The following is a 19,484-nucleotide window of genomic DNA, read 5'->3' on the forward strand; positions in this document are numbered from 1 at the left end:
TCCCACAGGCTTTTGTTTTCTTTTTTTGCCTTTATCCCTTAGCTTGTGCCACCTCATTTAGTTCCTTTACTCTTTATTATTCAAAATATGTTTGTTCTTAGCTTCAGAAAAATGTTAGGATGTTTTTCTCTTTGAAAAGGTTTTCCTTTTGTTTGGTGCTACTGGGTAGAATGGTCTTTAAGTGGATATCCTGTGCAGACAGATTGTGCAGGAAATTGACCCTGAGTTCTTTGAGAACAAAAGAGGAGTGGGAAGAAAGAAGAAAGAAAGGAAATAAGATCTTTTGACTCAACCAAAAAGACCCTAAAACCAGAGATGGGAAGAAGGGGCATGGGAAGTGAAAAGGATTGTTTTCCAAGTTGTGGTCGTTTTAGTACTTTGGCCTCAAAAATTGCTTTTATCTTATAGTTACTACTTTTTGTATTTCAGAAATATGATATTGTTTGACCTGTATGTATCTTTTAAATTTACATAAAATTGTGCTGTGGATCTCATTCCGTTTTCTCCTTTTGTTAGATAAGAAATTTTTAGGAAGTTGACTTGTCTCTAAGAGTCCTCTTATGGGTTCAGAGTTCCCCCTTACCATAGACATGTCCTTGCATATTGACAGTCTATCACTCTACTGTCATCTGTGCAGAATTCCTATTGATCTTTTTTTTTTTTTTTTTTTTTTTTTTTAAAGATAGAGTTTGGCTCTGTTGCCCAGACTGGAGTGCAATGGTGTGATCTTGGCTCACTGTATCCTTGACCTCCCAGACTCAGGCAGTTCTCCTACCTCAGCCTCCTGGGAGCTGGGACTACAGTTGTGTGCTACTATACCTGGCTTATTTTTATTTTTTGATTTTTTTCCGAGACAGAGTCTTGCTCTGTCACCCAGCTTGAAGTGCAGTGTTCTGATCTCAGCTGACTGCAACCTCTGCCTTTCAGGTTCAAGCAATTCTCCTGCCTCAGCCTCCCGAGTAGCTGGGATTACAGACACCTACCACCAAACCCAGCTATTTTTTATATTTTTAGCAGAGACAGGGTTTTGCATTGTTGGCCAGGCTGGTCTCGAGCTCCTGACCTCAGGTGATCCACCTGCCTCAGCTTCCCAAAGCGCTGGGATTACAGGTGTGAGCCACCATTCCTGGCTCAGTTTTTAAATTTTTTATAGTGATGAAGTCTCATGATAACTGCCCAGGCTGGTCTTGAATTCCTGGCCTCAGGCAGTCCTCCTGTCTTGGGCTTCTCAAAGTGCTGAGATTATAGGAATGAGCTACCGTGCCTAGCCTGTGTTCATCCAGTTTAAATGCTTATCTCATTTGCAGTCCAAAAACTTGCCTGACTCTGGAGTTTTGTTTTATATTCTGTCCTCTCGTAGCATCCTTTGTGAGTAAAGATGTATACAGTCATTCAGCAAACCTTTTTGAGAGCCACTTATATGTAGGCACTGTTCTGGAGTCACTGTTCAGAGAACAAAACAGGCAAAAATTCCTTGTTTTCCTAAAACTGAACATTTTAGCAGGGAGACTTAGATACATTAATATAACCAATAAGTAAATTATACAATGTTTGGTGATCATAAGAGCTATGGAGATAAATCAGAAAAGGATTCAGTGGGGAATGTGAGAGTGTTATCAGGAAAAGATGTACTTTAAAATGGAATAGTCAGAGAATGGTAAACTGAGAAGGTAACATTTGGTGAAATGTCATGGGGTGATGGTAGTAACGAAGTGGTGTTGAATGAGAAGTGGTTAGATTCTGGATATATTTTTGGACTCAATGCCAATAGAATTTCTGAGTGGATTGGAATTGTATGTGAGAGCAAGGAGCCTTAAAGGATTCCATGGTTTTTGGCCTCAACACTTGAAAAGACAGAATTGCCATTAACTGACATGGGGAATTCTGAGAAAGAAACAAATTTGGCAGGGAGGATGGTTAGTAGTTTTGTATTTCAGTCCAAATGGCATTATTGGTGATTTCTAATCACTAATCGCTAATTTCTAAACCCAGTACAGTGCCTTGCATGTGGTATTCACTCAAATTACTAGGGATTTCTTTTCCCCCAGTAAACATTTAAAATAATTAAACAGGCTGGGCGTGGTGGCTCATGCTTGTAATCCCAGCATTTCGGGAGGCCGGGGCAGGTGGATTGCTTGAGCTCAGGAGTTCGAGACCAGGCTGGGCAACACGGCGACACCTTGTCTCAATAAAAATAATAATTAAACAATATCTGACAGCCATTGGAAAACTCTCCTAAATTAGCAACATTTTTGAGCTTGAAAAGATCTCCCCTGGGTCATTCAAGCTATCGGGGTGTAGTCAAAGAAACTGAGTTAGCATGATTAATATCCAGGCAGGGGGCAGGTTTCATAGAGGTTTAATGCTGTGTACTTAAAACACCCCAGCTGTTTTCAGAAATGTAAGAAATCTTAAGTTGCACTGTGGATTCCCTCACTGTCCATCCTGAGAGCTTGGGCTGTTACAGATACAGTAGGTACTGAGATGGCAGGAGCTGGCACCACCAGGCACCAGAGGAGTTTGTGGAGGTGTCAGTGTAATTAATTGTCCTTCTTAAACTTGGTGTTGATGTAAGGCACCCAGTCCAGAATCGGCCTACAGTCAGTTACCTACACCGGCCCCACAGTGCCCACAGCTCTCCTTATGCCCACCGTGAGAATCCAGTTCTTGGCCAGCTCCTGGTAGTGTGAGCCCAGGAAGCTGCTCAATATTGCATCACCGTCCTCACCCTCAGGTGATCAAATTACTGTTTTGTAAACTTTAAAATTAATTAATTTTCTAAAATGATGACAGGCTTTTACATATTGGCCAGGTTGGTCTCAAACTCCCAACCTCAGGTGATCTGCCCGCCTCGGCCTCCCACAGTGCTGGGATTACAGGTGTGAGCCACTGCGACTGGCCAACTTTTAAATTTAATATACTGAGTTTCACAAAGTAAGGTATAAATACATGACATTTGCTGGTTTTGTCCTGATAGGGGTTAAGAGTTGGCTTCAGTGTCTGCTTATTGCTATTTCTAACTTGGTCATTGATAGTACCAAAGTTCTTTTTAAAACTGTTGAGTTTTTGTTCCTCTTATAATTTCAAGCAAGGGGAACTTTTCCTGTACTGCAAAGAATGAAATAAACTGTTTGATAATCATTAAACAGAGTATTACCAGTGTCACTGGCAATATATATATATAGACGTATATACATAGATACACATATATGAAAGTGCGGATTATGTAGTGTTTGGTAATGGATGCTAACAAATATGGATAGTTTCTGTACTTTTTGGTATTGTTTTCATTTTAATGAAGGATTGGCATTTGTAGCTTAGTGGAAATCATGCTAGAGTAGATAATTTTTTCATTAGAATAAAGACACATATGGTATATGCAACCAGTTTTGTTTTTTTGTTGTTTTTTTCTTTTTTTCTTTTTTTTTTATATGCAACCAATTTGAAGAATGCTTTTTACAGTAAGGATTTTTGTTAATTTGGTCATCCCAAATTGTCTGTCTTGGTATAGAATACAGCTGTTCCCATTCACTATAATTTTGCATTTAAATAAGGAACCACCTATCTACTTTAACTTTTCAGGATGTCAGAACATTTAAGTTTATCATAATATTAATGGAAAACAAAATTGAATTAGCTGGAATTTTAAATATATATTAGAAGAAGGGAATATGAAACTCTGAAACTGGAGAATTACAGAGCCAACCTGTGTGTATATTATGTAGACAATTAAGAAGGCTCCCTCACCCCCCCACAGGCAGGGTCTCACCCTGTTGCCCAAGCTGGAATGCAGTGGTGCAATCTTGGCTCACTGCAACCTCCGTCTCCCAGGCTCAAGTGATTCTTCTGCCTCAGCCTCCTGAATAGCTGGGATTATAGGCATGCACCACCATGCCTGGCTAATTTTTGTATTTTTAATAGAGACGGAGTTTCACTATGTTGGCCAGGCTGGTCTCCAACTCCTGACCTCAGGTAATCCAGATGCCTCACTCTCCCAAAGTGCTGGGATCACAGGCATGAGCCACTGCCCCCGGTGGAAGCCAATTTTTAAACATTGTTAAACGTGATTTTAAGATTAAGAGCCTGGGTGTGCTGGCTCATGACTGTAATCCCAGCACTTTGGGAGGCTGAGGTGGTCAGATCACAAAGTCAAGAGATCGAGATCATCCTGGCCAGCATGGTGAGACCCCGTCTCTACTAAAAACACAAAAATTAGCCAGGCATGGTGGCAGGTGCCTGTAGTCCCACCTACTCGGGAGGCTGAAACAGGGGAATTGCTTGAACCCGGGAGGTGGAGGATTGCGGTGAGCCGAGATTGCGCACTGCACTCCAGCCTCATGGCAGAGTAAGGCTCCACCCTCCCCCCCCAAAAAAAGATAGATAAATCTTTTTTTCCTGTCACTTATGTTTGTGTAATTTGGTCATTTGTTTAGCTAACAGTTACTAAACACATAGTATGTAACTCTGGGTAGGAAAAGAATACCATTCCAGATACAAGGAGCATGTTGTGAAGTTTCAGAAACAAACATATATAGAATGGTAGAATGTATTATGAATATAGAGATGAAGGTAGAGTATTAATGCAGCAACTGTGATGCTTTTGAGAGCACAGAGGGGAGGTGCAGTAGCCCCCATTATCCAGTTTTGCTTTATGCAGTTTCAGTTACCTGCACTCTTCCTGGGTCTGAAAGTAGTAAGATATTTTGAGGGAAAAAGATACCACGTTCACATAAATGTTATTTCAGTATAGTGTTGTAACTTTTTTTTATTGTTGTTAATCTCTTACTGAGCCTAATTTATAAATTAAACCATACCATGGTTATGCATGTATAGGAAAAACATAGTATATAGTGGGTTTGGTACTGTCATGATTTTAAGCATCTACTGGAGGTCTTGGAACAGATTCCTCATGGATAAGGGGGACTACTATGAGTATTACAAGTAGAAATCAGCCAGTCAGAAGAAAAATGAGGGCTGGGCACAGTGGCTCTCACCTGTAATTCCAGCAGTTGGGAGGCCAAGGCGGGTAGATCACGAAGTCAAGAGTTGAAGACCAGCCTAGCCAGCATGGTGAAACCCTGTCTTACTGAAAAAAAGAAATGAAAAGAGGGGTGAGAACCCATTCCAGTTAGTCTGGACTGTGTGAACCAAGGGCAGAGGTGGGAAGCAGCATGGTGTATGTTAAAGTTTACAGTCTGAGGTATGGAGTGGGGAGAGGCGAAGCTGGAGAAGTAGGTAGAGACCTGATCATGAAAGGCCTTTGAAGGCCTTGTTAAGGAGACTTTAGCTTGATGTTAAACTATTGAAGAAGCTTAAGAAAAGTGACGTGGTCAAATTTTTGTTTTAAATAGATCACTTTGCCAGCTGTGTGGAGGATGGATTTGAGGGAGACAAGACTGGAGGCAGTAGTCCAGGTGAGAGACGTTGAGATGTTGGGGATTTGAACTAAGGCATTGGCAGTGGAGTTGGAGAACAGGGAATGGATTTGAAAATAACTAGAACCACAAATTCAAGATTTTTTTTTTCTTTCATATATGATAAAACCATTTTTATATTAAAAATAAGTCAGCTGGGCACAATGCCTCACACCTGTAATCCCAGCACTTTGGGAGGCCAAGGCGGGTGGATCACCTGAGATCAGGAGTTCGAGACCAGCCTGGCCAATGGTGAAACCCCATCTCTACTAAAAATACAAAAAAATTAGCTGGGCATGGTGGCAGGCACCTGTAATCCCAGTTACTTGGGCGGCTGAGGCAGGAGAATTGTTGAACTTGGGAGGCAGAGGTTTCAGTGAGCTGAGATTACGCCATTGCGCTGTAGCCTGAGCAAGAAGAGCAAAACTCCATCTCAAAAAAAAAAAGTGGAGGAAGGAGACTTAAAAATGTAGTCATGTGACATAGATAGTCGGATAGTTTGCCTTTGTAGACAGGCACTAAAAACAGTCTGATCAAGAAAATTGATACTGGAAGAACAGTGTGTTTTTTGTATAATAGAGCTGGGCTGTGAGAAGCAGGTGATCTTTAAGATGGTATAGGGATCACCTGTAGTGTGTACTGTGAATCAATTTAGAAGCTGTAAAGCCTTGAGGAAAAAAACAGGTCTTAAGAGGCTTGGACAACATTGAGTAGAAACTCAACAAATGCCCAATGATAGTAATATTTTCTAGGCTCTTCAATTAAATTAGTGATATTTATAAAAATTTACTGCCCAGGAAGACAAAATAGAGTTTTAAAAAGTCATTCAGGTCGAATGGGGTGGCTCTCACTCCTGTAATCCTCAGCACTGTGGGAGGCAGACAGATCACCTGAGGCCAGGAGTTCAAGACCAGCCTGGCCAACATAATGAAACCCTATCTCTACAAAAAATAAAAAAATTAGCCGGGCATGATGGCAGGTGCCTATGATCACAGCTACTCAAGAGGCTGAGGCAGAAGAATCGCTTCAACCCTGGAGGCAGAGGTTGCAGTGAGCCGAGATCTCACCATTACATTCCGGCCTGGGCGATGGAGTAAGACTCCGCCTCAAAAAAAAAAAGTCATTCAAGTAAGGAACAATTGCAAGCTATTACTGAATTGTGCATCTTAACTTAAAGGTATTTTGGAATGCTGAGACATGTTTCTTTCGTTTTGCAGATCATTTTAGGACTGGTTTTCTAAAAGCACTTTTAAAATACTTATTTCTATACTTTTTTTTTCTTTTTTTTTTTTTTGAGACGGAGTTTCGCTCTTGTTGCCCAGGCTGGAGTGCAGTGGCGTGATCTCGGTTCACTGCAACCTCCGCCTCCTGGGTTCAGGCAATTCTCTTGCCTCAGCCTCCTGAGTAGCTGGGGTTACAGGCACGTGCCACCATGCCCAGCTAATTTTTTTGTATTTTTAGTAGAGACGGGGTTTCACCATGTTGACCAGGATGGTCTTGATCTCTTGACCTCGTGATCCACCCGCCTCGGCCTCCCAAAGTGCTGGGATTACAGGCTTGAGCCACTGCACCCGGCCTTATTTCTATACTTAGAGGGCCTGGTTTTATACATTATTACCTAACTCTGAAAAATAATCCCTGTTGTCTTTTCTACAGTTTGTTTTCTGTGGAGAGAGAAAGGGAATAAGGGTGGTTTGGGTGGACTTGGAAGAAACTTATAATCATTTCTTCCTTAAAACTACAACCACCACTATAACAAAATACCCTATATGTTTTATAAAGCTAGTAACGATTTCTCTTTGAGATTCTTTTTTCCATTTTGAGAAAACTGTATTTCCTATTAGTTTACGTCTGATTTTGGTGAGTGCATATAAATCACAGCCAAACTCTGATTTTGTGGGTTTTTTTTCTCTGACTACCTTATTTTCAACAAGTAAATTGCTTCCTTATGCTCAGGAGACACAGTGCCTATTTGCTTATTCTTCGTAACACCATACACTGTACAGTTCTTTCCTACTCTGGAGCCAGCAGCTGAAATACTGTGTATGTGCCGAATTCAAACAAATGTTTCACTGTTGAACTCACCGTGATTTCCCTTTCCTTTTTATGTCTTTCAGAAGCTTTGCATCGTCCCTACGGTTGTGATGTTGAACCCCAGGCACTAAATGAGGCTATCAGGTGGAGCTCCAAGGAGAACTTGCTAGGAGCCACTGAGAGTGACCCCAATCTTTTCGTTGCACTTTATGATTTTGTAGCAAGTGGTGATAACACACTCAGCATCACTAAAGGTGAGGCTTCTATGTAACATACTCTCACTTTTAAGCTTTCATTAATAATTAAGAGATAGGCTGGGCGCAGTGGCTCAAGCCTGTAATCCCAGCACTTTGGGAGGCCAAGGCGGGTAGATCACGAGGTCAAGAGATCGAGACCATCCTGGTCAACATGGTGAAACCCCGTCTCTACTAAAAATACAAAAAATTAGCTGGGCATGGTGGCACGTGCCTGTAATCTCAGCTACTCAGGAGGCTGAGGCAGGAGAATTGCCTGAACCCAGGAGGCGGAGGTTGCGGTGAGCCGAGATCGCGCCATTGCACTCCAGCCTGGGTAACAAGAGCGAAACTCCGTCTCAAAAAAAAAAAAAAAATACTGAAATACATTTTTTTCCCCAATAGTGGTTTTTATACGTTCAAAAGGCAAGAATAAGGTTAGGCAGACTAGCAGTCCAGTTCATGTACACAAGGAGAATGTCTCCATAATCTTTTTTCTTTCTCAAAAAGTTATTCTTTTTGCCCTTGTGCGTGCGCGTACGCATACACACACAGACACACAATATCAATAATGGTTGCTTTATTTGGTCATGTTCTTAATACTCCCTTTTATAAGAATTTACCATGGAAATAAACTACTCTTCTCCTGAGAATATTACTATAACAGAAGTCAAAAAAAAAGAAACCATTCCTACCATTCCTTTCACTGATCTATATAAACACAAACAGACATGTATGTTGTCTAGGCCAGTGCTATTCAAAAATGGTCCAAAGCAAGGTAAGACGCTTACGCCAGAATGTGAAACCCTGGGCTACTATGTTCATGCAGAAAGTTTTGCCTCAAAAGGTAGAACTATTAGCTGAACTAAATAATAAATAGTGTACTTAGTGATGTAGTTGGTTTACATTTGGGTGCAAGTTATTAATCTCACTGTGGACTAATAATGAATGGACAGTCCTCAGATAGGCAGGTCCATAGATAACATTCTGAGTAGCGCTGAGGTCTGGTAACATGGCTCATCTTAGCCACAGTTCAATTGGAATAGGTGTGGCCAGGCACGGTGGCTCACACCTATAATCCTAGCACTTTGGGAGGCCGAGGCAGGTGGATTGGCTGAGCTCAGGTGTTCGAGACCAGCCTGGGCAACACGGTAAAACCCCATTTCTACTAAAATAAAAAAGAAATTAGCCAGGCATGGCGGTGTGCTCTTATAGTCCCAGCTACTCGGGAGGCTGAGGCAGGAGCATTGCTTGAACCCGGGAGGTGGAGGTTGCAGTGAGCCGAGATCATGCCACTGCACTCCAGCCTGGTGACAGAGTGAGACTCCATCTTAAAAGAAAAAATCTTACAAACCACAAATATAGTGGATACACTATGGGATGATTAAATTATTTGTCTATACTGTCTAAAGTAGCATACCTATGAGAAAAAATCCTTTTAAGACTTAAAGACAGTTAAAAAAATTTTTTTTAGCACACTGGGATAAATATCATTTGATGTAATTTATCATATATATTATTATTGGTCTTCTGGGCAAAAGAGTGAGATACCGTCTCTTAAAAAAAAAAAAAAAAAAGAGGAATAGGTGTAGAGTGAGTCTAACCTTCGTGATAGTTGCATGTGCTGGCAAATTGTATATAGGACAGAAATAAAAGGAAAAGTGCATCATCAGTGTCAGTCTTACAGCTTTTGGATAGTTTTGGGGACAGGATGATGCTACATGTTATGTGTGGGGGTTATGATTATGTAGTTGAAAGGAAAGTTTACACAAAGTTTGAGGATAGAGCAAAAGATGTCAAAGAAAAAAAAAATTTTTTTTTTTGAACTGGTGTCTTTCTCTGACACCCAGGCTGGAATGCAGTGGCATGATCCCAGCATGCAACCTCCACCTCCTGGGTTCAAGTGGTTCCCCTGCCTCACCCTCCTGAGTAGCTGGGATTACAGGTGTGCGCCACCATGCCTGGAGGATTTTCGTATTTTTAGTAGAGACAGGGTTTCACCATGTTGGTCAGGCTGGTTTCAAACTCCCAACCTCGTGATCTGCCTGCCAAAGTGCCAGGATTACAGGCATGTGCCACTCCACTGGGCCAGAAATTTTATGCTGTGTACTAGTCACTTTTAACTACAATATACTTGACTTTACCTTTACTGATTATTCAAACTTGTAGAAGTGATGACTCAGAAATTCTTTTCCTAGGTACATTTTTCTGTTATTTTTCAAGATAGCCCAGTCATCAAGGAAACACTGGTAAAGTCTGTTGATTCTTTAGTTCTCAGTTACAGCAACCACCTGTGTGCAACTCAAAGACTGGCCTTTATCTTATGGCCAACAGTGGTTTCTCTTAAAATCCACAAAATGCCAAATTTTTGTATCAGGTTCTCACTATATAAAATGATGTCATGCTAAAGCTATTTTATTATTTTAAAAGACAAGAAAATATATTTTAAAAATAAAGCAACACTTTAATTTTTTATTGAAAATGCTGTTTTGCTTGAATTTTTTTTTTTTTAAGTTCTACCAGCCAAGTGCAGTGGCTCATGCCTGTAATCTCAGCAGTTTGGGAGGTTAAGGCAGGAGGATTGCTTCAGCCCAGGAGTGCAAAACGAAAGCAATGTAGTGAGACCCCTTTCTCTACAAAAAAATTTTAAAATTAGCCAGGTGCAGTGGCATGCACCTGTAGTCCAAGGTACTTGGGGAGCTGAGGTCTGAGGATCACTTGAGCCTCAGAGGTTGAGGTTGCAGTGAGCTGTATTCACGCCACTGCACTGCCGCCTGGTGATAGAGGGAGACCTGTCTCAAAACAAACAAAAAAGTTCTCCCTAGGATTCCTCTGCCAGTTTGGCCAGTGTTTGAATCCTAACTAGTCATCCCCCTGTCATTTTCCATGGTAGTCAAAACTTCCAGGGTAGAAAAATTTTCCTGGTAACAGATAAAAAGAACAACAAACAAAAAATCCTGGGGTCTTTGGCTGTATCCTAATTATGATAGCCTGTCGTTACCATTTCTGAGGAAGCAACAATATATTTTAAAAAGTATTTATGTGTGTGTGTGTGTGTGTGTGTGTGTGTGTATGTATATGTATACATACGTGTGTGTGTGTATAAAGTGTTTATATTCTTTCTCATTCATGTGGACTAATAAAAGCTACAGAGCAACAGGTCTTCTTCAGTTTTTCTACAGGTTTTTCAATAGGTTTTCAGTATCCTTTGTTTTACTTCCTATAAATATGATTGGCAAGTATTTATACACTTGTATCCACCACTACACCAAACACACTCCTATCTGTATATATGTATATTTTATGTACCCGTAGGTATGTATATATACATATACTCATGTTTTTTGTATCTCATATCCATGTGTCTAAGGTGAGATGGTGTCTAGTAGAAAGCTATTCTGTGGAAACATTTCCGAAGGCCACTAAAAAAGGACAGATGGTTACAAGAGTAATTATTTTGAGTTTTCCTAAAAACCTTTGCCGGATTCTGCTGACCATGTGCTTTTGATTGATGTGGCTTCCTTCTGCTTTCTGGCACTGAAGAAGTAGATGTGAACGCCATAGGAAGCCTTACACATCTCTTAGAGATAAGAGCCTGAGGCACTGCAGGGAATCTTTAGATTAACATTTATTTATCACTAGTGATACTTCTTTGACTTTCTCTGTTTTGCCAAAGAACCCAATTGTGCTGCAAGTATGAGGGCAAAGTTATGTGTTGAAGTCTGAACTTAATGTTCACAATTTTAATAGAAAAAACCCAGAACATTGAAGTTGACAGCAAAGATACACTGAGTGACTTGGATTTTGGTTTCCAAGCTTCAGAGTGAGCTTGCCATTCCACACACTGATTTTAGTGTGATTCATTTTTTGTGGATAATAGGAAGGAAATAAGAAAACTAGAGCTGTTTTTTAAACTTGAGTTTCTGGAAGGGATTGTATTTTGGAGTCCTGACTGCCCATTCCCTCACCCCACTAAGCAGTTTTCTTGCTGAAAACTCTGTAATTCATGTTTTGTTGTTTGTTTGTTCATTTTTAGTTTTTTTTTAACGTCAGTGGTTTTGTTGCCTTGGTGCCAAGTGAAATTTAGAAGTCACTTTGTATATCACATATCTTATCCCTAATCCTTGATTGTTGTTAACATTGGTCATATATAAGATAAATTCCTTGATAAACTGTTTTGAGGGAAAGTGCATTTTCTTTTTTTTTTTTTCTTTTGAGATGGAGTTTCGCTCTTGTTACCTAGGCTGGAGTGCAATGGCGTGATCTCGGCTCACCGCAACTTTCGCCTCCTGGGTTCAGGCAATTCTCCTGCCTCAGCCTCCTGAGTAGCTGGAATTACAGGCACGCGCCACCATGCCCAGCTAATTTTTTGTATTTTTAGTAGAGACGGGGTTTCACCATGTTGACCAGGATGGTCTCGATCTCTTGACCTCGTGATCCACCCGCCTCGGCCTCCCAAAGTGCTGGGATTACAGGCTTGAGCCACCGCTCCGCCAAATTTTCTTCTTTTGAAGAGTGAGCACTGTGTCCTTTTCCAGCCATTTAAGTAACCTGTCTACCATACATAGAGTTTCTTAAGAATAATTTTTAAGTTGTGTTTAAACTTTTTTTTTTTTTTGGAGACAGTTTCGCTCTTGTTACCCAGGCTGGAGCGCAATGGTGCGATCTTGGCTCACCGCAACTTCTGCCTCCTGGGTTCAGGCAGTTCTCCTGCCTCAGCCTCCTGAGTAGCTAGGATTACAGGCACGTGCCACCATGCCCAGCTAATTTTTGTATTTTTAGTAGAGATGGGGTTTCACCTTGTTGACCAGGATGGTCTCGATCTCTTGACCTCGTGATCCACCCGCCTCCGCCTCCCAAAGTGCTGGGATTACAGGCGTGAGCCACTGCGCCCGGCTGTATTTTACTTTTTAAAACCCTGTAGTAAATTCCAGAAAACCAGTTCTGACCTTGCTTCTGTGGTTAAGCTAAAAGCTAAAGAGAGCAATCAAGATATGATGAACAGCCAAGTTTGTTTTCACTATTTAAAAAAATTTCTGGCATAAAAGTTCTGGATTCATTTTTTTTTTTTTTTTTTTTTTGAGACGGAGTTTCGCTCTTGTTGCCCAGGCTGGAGTGCAATGGCGCGATCTCAGCTCACCGCAGCCTCCGCCTCCTGGGTTCAGGCAATTCTCCTGCCTCAGCCTCCTGAGTAGCTGGGATTACAGGCACACGCCACCATGCCCAGCTAATTTTTTTAGTATTTTTAGTAGAGACGGGGTTTCACCATGTTGACCAGGATGGTCTCGATCTCTTGACCTCGTGATCCACCCGCCTCGGCCTCCCAAAGTGCTGGGATTACAGGCTTGAGCCACCGCGCCCGGCAAAATTTACCATTTTAATCTTTTTTTTTTTTTTTTTTTTTTGAGACGGAGTTTCGCTCTTGTTACCCAGGCTGGAGTGCAATGGTGCAGTCTCGGCGCACCGCAACCTCCGCCTCCTGGGTTCAGGCAATTCTCCTGCCTCAGCCTCCTGAGTAACTGGGATTACAGGCACATGCCACCATGCCCAGCTAACTTTTTGTATTTTTAGTAGAGACGGGGTTTCACCTTGTTGACCAGGATGGTCTCGATCTCTTGACCTCGTGATCCACCCGCCTTGGCCTCCCAAAGTGCTGGGATTACAGGCTTGAGCCACTGCGTCTGGCCTTGGATTCATTTTTTAATCAGTTTGATGATATACCTCGTCAGTTGAAATAAAGGCTTAACATCATTTCTTTTATCCTGTGATGACCTTATGGCTAGGTGAAAAGCTACGAGTACTTGGTTACAACCAGAATGGCGAGTGGAGTGAAGTTCGTTCTAAGAATGGGCAGGGCTGGGTGCCAAGCAACTACATCACCCCAGTGAACAGCCTGGAAAAACACTCCTGGTACCATGGACCTGTGTCACGCAGTGCAGCTGAGTATCTGCTCAGCAGTCTAATCAATGGCAGCTTCCTGGTGCGAGAAAGTGAGAGTAGCCCTGGGCAGCTGTCCATCTCGCTCAGGTACGAGGGACGTGTGTATCACTACAGGATCAATACCACTGCAGATGGCAAGGTAAGACTCGCTGGTTACCACCTCTAAGCGTGGACTGACTCCTCTGTGAAATATTCAACGTGATTGAAGTGAAATACAGGTTTTATGTCTGACGTGAAATAAAATATTCACTAGCTTCGTGAGTTTCGGCTTTTTGGCATATTCGAGCTTGCTGTCTTCAAAAGGATATGGTAATGGAAATTTAAACAGTATTTTAAAAATAAGCTAGATTTGAAGGTGTAGAGTGAAGGGAACTGCTGTATAAGTTAACTGTTCTAATAATCAGTGCACAAATACACACCCAATGCACTGATAAGGAATTTATCAATTATCATTGTATCATTGAAAATTAGAATGATATCTACCAGAAAGTTCACAGAGTAAGAATTTAGACTTGTGAGCCTGGTGTCGATCATTAATGTATGTTAACTTAAACACATAATTCAGTCATTGAACAGTTTGTATATTGGGAAGACCAACCATGTTAGAATGCATGTGTTACAATGCGTTTATATGTTATAAACTACCGAGCATGAGCTTATGTCCATTGTTTTTCTGTTAAGCAGTAAATTTAGGTTGAATTATTTCATTCTCCTCTATGTGATAGGCAACCTGGGGAAAGCACAGGCTTTAGAGCAGACAGATCTGATTGTGACCTTACATAAGCCTCAATTTCCCTGTCTGTAACTAAATCCCACTTTGAAGGATTAAATGAAGTAATTCCTGTAAAACATAATGACTAATTACAAAGTAGGAAATAAGTAAATCTTTAGTTTTCTTTTGCTTTTGTATCACCATATATAGTATGTTTTCTCTTGACCAAACAGAACAGAATCTGGTGTGTAATGATGTCAGAGTGACTCAGCAGTTCTAGTTATTTACCTGATAGAAATGAGTGCATATGTGTGCCAAAAGACATGTACAGGAATGTTCATAGCAGCATTGCTTGTGATAGCCAAAAACCTAGAAACACCCAAGGATCTAACAACAGTAGAATGGATTAATAAATTTTGGTATATTCATAAAATGCAATTTCAGCAACAGAAATGAACACAGTACTACTACACACACCACCATCAGGAAAACTATGGCCCTCCAACTGTCTGCTGTTTTGTAAATAGTATTTTATTGGAATACAGCCACACTCATTTGTTCATGTATTGTCTATGGTTTCTATTACTAGGCAGAGGTGAGTAGTTGTAACAGACATACTATGGCCACAGCCTAAAATATTTATTATGTGGCCTTTACCAAGAGTTTGCTGGCCCCTACTGTAGATGAGTCTCAGTTGACTCAACAACTTCAACAAAGTTGAAGGATTAATATTAGCCAGGGGATGAAGATGTGGGGAGTGGAAATACCATTTTGATGATATACCTCGTCAGTTGAAATAATAGGTGTGAGGTGATGAGAATGTTCTATAGTTAGATAGTGGTGATAGTTGAACAACTTTGAGAATAAGCTAAAAAAACTCTAAGTCGTATACTTTAAAATGATGAATTTTATTGCAATTTTTTATAAGTTGGGTGGAAGAAAGCAGACAATACAAATCGTGTGATTCTATTTGTATATATATATAGTTCAGAAGCAGAGGCTGGGCACAGTGACTCATGCCTGTAATCCCAGCACTTTGGGAGGCTGAGGTGGGCAGATCACTGGAGGTCAGGAGTTCAAGACCAGCCTGGCCAACATGGTGAAACCCCATCTCTACTAAAAATACAAAAGTTAGCCAGGCATGGTGGCATGCGCCTGTAATCCCAGTTACTCAGGTGGCTGAGGCAGGAGAATTGATTGAATCTAGGAGGCGGAGGTTGCAGTGAACCAAGATCGTGCCACTGCACTCCAGCCTGGGCAACAACAGAGTAAGACTCTGTCTCAGAAAAAAATAAATTAATTAAAAAAGCAGACACTAATCTAAGATGTTAGAAGTCAGCGTAGTAGCTATCTTTACAAGGGTTAATAGCTGGGAGAGCATAATGGGAGGTTTCTGGGGCGCTGATCATTGTTATAATTCTTGGTGTGGGTGATGTTTATATGGGTGAGTTTACTCTGTAAAAATGATCAGTTCTCTGTTTATGAATTGTATACTTCCATGTATACACTAAAACAATAGTTTCTTTAAAAAAAAACAGAGGCTAGTCATGGTGGCTCATGCCGGCACTTTGGGAGGCCAAGGTAGGTAGATCACTTGAGCCCAGGAGTTCAAGACCAACCTGAGCAACATAGTGAAATCTCATCTGTCCAAAAAAATTTAAAAATCAGCCGGGCGTGGTGGCATACATCTGTGGTCCTAGCTGCTCAGCTGAGGCAGGAGGATCACCTGAACCTGGGAGGTCAAGGCTGCAGTGAGCCATGATTGTGTCACTGCACTCCAGGCTGGGCAACTGAATGAGATTATTTCTCAAAAATAAATTAAAAAAAAAAAAAAAAAGCAGGCCTGGCACAGTGGCTCACGCCCGTAATCCCAGCACTTTGGGATGCCGAGGCGGGCGGATCACGAGGTCAAGAGATCAAGACCATCCTGGCCAACATGGTGAAACACTGTCTCTACTAAAAATACAAAAAATTAGCCAGGCATCGTGGCACATGCCTGTGGTCCCAGCTACTTGGGAGGCTGAGGCGGAAGAATCACTTGAATTCCGGAGGCGGAGGTTGCAGTGAGCCAAGATAACGCCACCGCACTCCAGCCTGGTGACAGAGCAAGACTCCATCTGAAAAAACAAAAAAACAAACAATCTCCCTTGGGAGAGAAGGCCAGAGAATGCCCTCTTACTTTATACTTCTTACTGCTTAGCAAATTAATAATTATTTTGTAAACAATTCTGTGAAATCAAATTGTGGCTTTTTTTTTTTTTTTTTGGGTGTGTGTGTGTGTGTGTGTGTGTGTGTCACGGAGTCTTGCTCTGACACCCAGGCTAGAATGCAGTGGTGTGATCTCAGCTTACTGCAACCTTTGATTCCCAGGTTCAAGCAGTCCTCTCACCTCAGCCTTCCAATTAGCTGGGACTACAGGCACGCACCACCACACCCAGCGAAGTTTTAGTAGAGACAGTTTCACCATGGTCTCAACTCCTGACCTCAAGTGACCTGCCTGCCTTGGCGTCACAAAGTGCTGGGATTACAGGTGTGAGCCACCTTGCCTGGCCACCGGTAAATTGTGGCTCTTTCTTTAATGGTCTAGACCCTCAAATGCACATCGTAATTAAAATTATAAGATATTTGAATACTCTTACCAAAAAAATCTAAATCAGTGGTTTTCAAGTTATGTTCTTTCAAGATTCTGAGGTCATATTTTATAAATTTATAGGCCAAGTCCTTGCTTGCCTGCTTTGGTCAGGGTCTCTCTTCTTTACCTATCTTCTGTAGTTGAGTCCACAGTCTTGTGACTTAAAAAATACTTGAAAGCCAGCTGGGTGTGGTAGCTCATACCTATAATCCCAGCGCTTTGGAAGGATGAGGTGGGCAGATCACTTGAGTTTAGGGAGTCGAGATCAGCCTAGCCAACATGGTGAAACCTTGTCTCTACTAAAAATACAAAGAAAAATATTAGCCAGGCAAGATGGTGCACACCATCCCAGGTACTTGAGAGGCTGAGGCAAGAGAATCACTTGAACTGGGAGGTGGAGGTTGCAGTGAGCTGAGATCACACACTGCGCTCCAGCCTGGGTAACACAGTGAGACTCTGTCTCAAAAAAAAAAAAAAAAAAAAAAGTATATATATATACACACACACACACATACACATATATATATGTATTTTGCATTTACATATATATATACAGTATTTGTATATATGTAAGTACATATATAAGTAAATTTTTATAAATGCATATATGTGTATACAATATATATGTAATTATAAAAATAAAATACATATGTGTATATATATTTGAAGACCAATGAGCTTGATGATCCAGAGAGATATCTTGGAAGTTTTTCCCCAAGACTAATTTAGGAAGAATAGGAAAGGCAGATTAAATAAGATTAAACTGAAGTTCTCTGTTTACCCTTGTCATTATCGTTTAACTTTTTTATTTACCTCAATTAAGATAACCTCTTGCTGGGTGTGGTGGCCCAGTCTGTAATCTCAGCACCTTGAGGCCCAGGCAGGAGGTTTGCTTGAGGCGAGGCATTTGAGACCAGCCTGGGCAATATAGTGAGACCCTGTCTGTAAAAAAAAAAAAAAAAAAATTTTTTAAGGATAGCCTCCTATCTGTATCTTCAGGCCAGTGAAATATGGGCTTTAAAAAAACCATTCTTAATCTTTTTTCCAGTTGTTTAGCTTTTCTCCTTTTCTGACCAGGTGTATGTGACTGCCGAGAGCCGCTTCAGCACCTTGGCGGAGCTCGTACACCATCACTCCACAGTGGCTGATGGGCTGGTGACAACATTACATTACCCAGCACCGAAGTGCAATAAGCCTACAGTCTACGGTGTGTCCCCCATCCATGACAAATGGGAAATGGAACGAACAGATATTACTATGAAGCACAAACTTGGGGGCGGTCAGTATGGAGAGGTTTACGTTGGCGTCTGGAAGAAATACAGCCTTACAGTTGCTGTGAAAACACTGAAGGTGGGTTGCTGAGAATTACAGTTTTCAGGCATCTTTTTCTTTTGTACTCAATCACTTGGAAATACCAGCATGCCCTTCTTTAACTTTGGAACACTTTCCACCCACTGGTGCCAGGCACATCAGCAAATTGTGATGATTAACCCTCGTGCCACTGCTGATAATGCACAGGCAGTTAATAACTACAGTGCGGTGAGACCCACATGTGGGAAAGGTTTGTCTCTGGAGCCTGTTGGTGTAGATCTTAGTGGGAGGTTAGAAGCAAATTAAGTTATAAAAGCAAAATAAGCTCTTTTGCTTCCCGAGAACGACCCCTGCTGGACAGAATTCTTTGTGCCCTCTCTGAGAATCATGGCCTCTTTCTTGTTCTGTCCTTTTTCTCCCTGCTTCTTGTTCTTCCTGTCTCTTTCTGTCTCTTTGCCGTTAGATCACTTCTTTTTTTTTTTTTTTTTTTTTTGAGGCGGAGTTTTGTTCTTGTTACCCAGGCTGGAGTGCAATGGCGCGATCTCGGCTCACCGCAATCTCCGCCTCCTGGGTTCGGGCAATTCTCCTGCCTCAGCCTCCTGAGTAGCTGGGATTACAGGCACGCGCCACCATGCCCAGCTAATTTTTTTTGTATTTTTAGTAGAGACGGGATTTCACCATGTTGACCAGGATGGTCTCGATCTCTCAACCTCGTGATCCACCCGCCTCGGCCTCCCAAAGTGCTGGGATTACAGGCTTGAGGCACCGCGCCCAGCTACATCACTTCTTAATATTCACCAAAATCTTTTTCCTGATACTACTGTGTGTCTCCTTTAAACATTCCAGTATCAAATTATAAGATTTTCACTCACTTGATTCTCCCAGAGCCTCAGTAACTGTTTCTGGTATATCACTCATAAGGGCTATTCTTTAGCTGTAAGTAGTAGTCCTGTTTCTTAAGCATATTCTGAGTGTGAAGCAATATATAAGGCCTTGCTCTCTAAGAAGATTATGATGTAATGAAGAAGACAAGTATGAAAGCAGCTAAGTATGTGCTCTGTCTCCTCATTCAAAGCCTGAGCTGTCTGGGGAAGTAAACTATGAGAGAACTGAACTCTCCAATGCAGGGCTCCTGTGTTTCATCTGATTATAGGACGTGATCGCTGAATTTTGCTCCTCCTGCTAATTTTTACTCCAGGATATTTTTC

The 19,484-nt window shown here is 41.5% G+C and overlaps 1 protein-coding gene across 8 annotated transcripts in view; it reads left to right on the forward strand.

Annotated features, from left to right (window-relative positions):
* Window positions 1-19,484, forward strand: part of ABL2 (ABL proto-oncogene 2, non-receptor tyrosine kinase) — a 131,458-nt gene that overhangs the window by 89,688 nt on the left and 22,286 nt on the right. For 4 of the 8 annotated variants that reach the window (XM_039459934.2, XM_039459935.2, XM_003925329.4 and 1 more), the window contains exons 2-5: window positions 5,352-5,414; window positions 7,532-7,702; window positions 13,465-13,760; window positions 18,043-18,315. In XM_039459934.2, coding sequence (XP_039315868.2) covers window positions 5,352-5,414; window positions 7,532-7,702; window positions 13,465-13,760; window positions 18,043-18,315 — 803 coding nt within the window. The remainder of the gene's footprint in view (window positions 1-5,351; window positions 5,415-7,531; window positions 7,703-13,464; window positions 13,761-18,042; window positions 18,316-19,484) is intronic. The other 4 variants (XM_003925331.4, XM_010336081.3, XM_074390199.1 and 1 more) reach the window with 1 other exon arrangement.

This window comes from Saimiri boliviensis, chromosome 19 (assembly GCF_048565385.1).
Source record: "Saimiri boliviensis isolate mSaiBol1 chromosome 19, mSaiBol1.pri, whole genome shotgun sequence".
NCBI classification, from domain to species: domain Eukaryota; kingdom Metazoa; phylum Chordata; class Mammalia; order Primates; family Cebidae; genus Saimiri; species Saimiri boliviensis.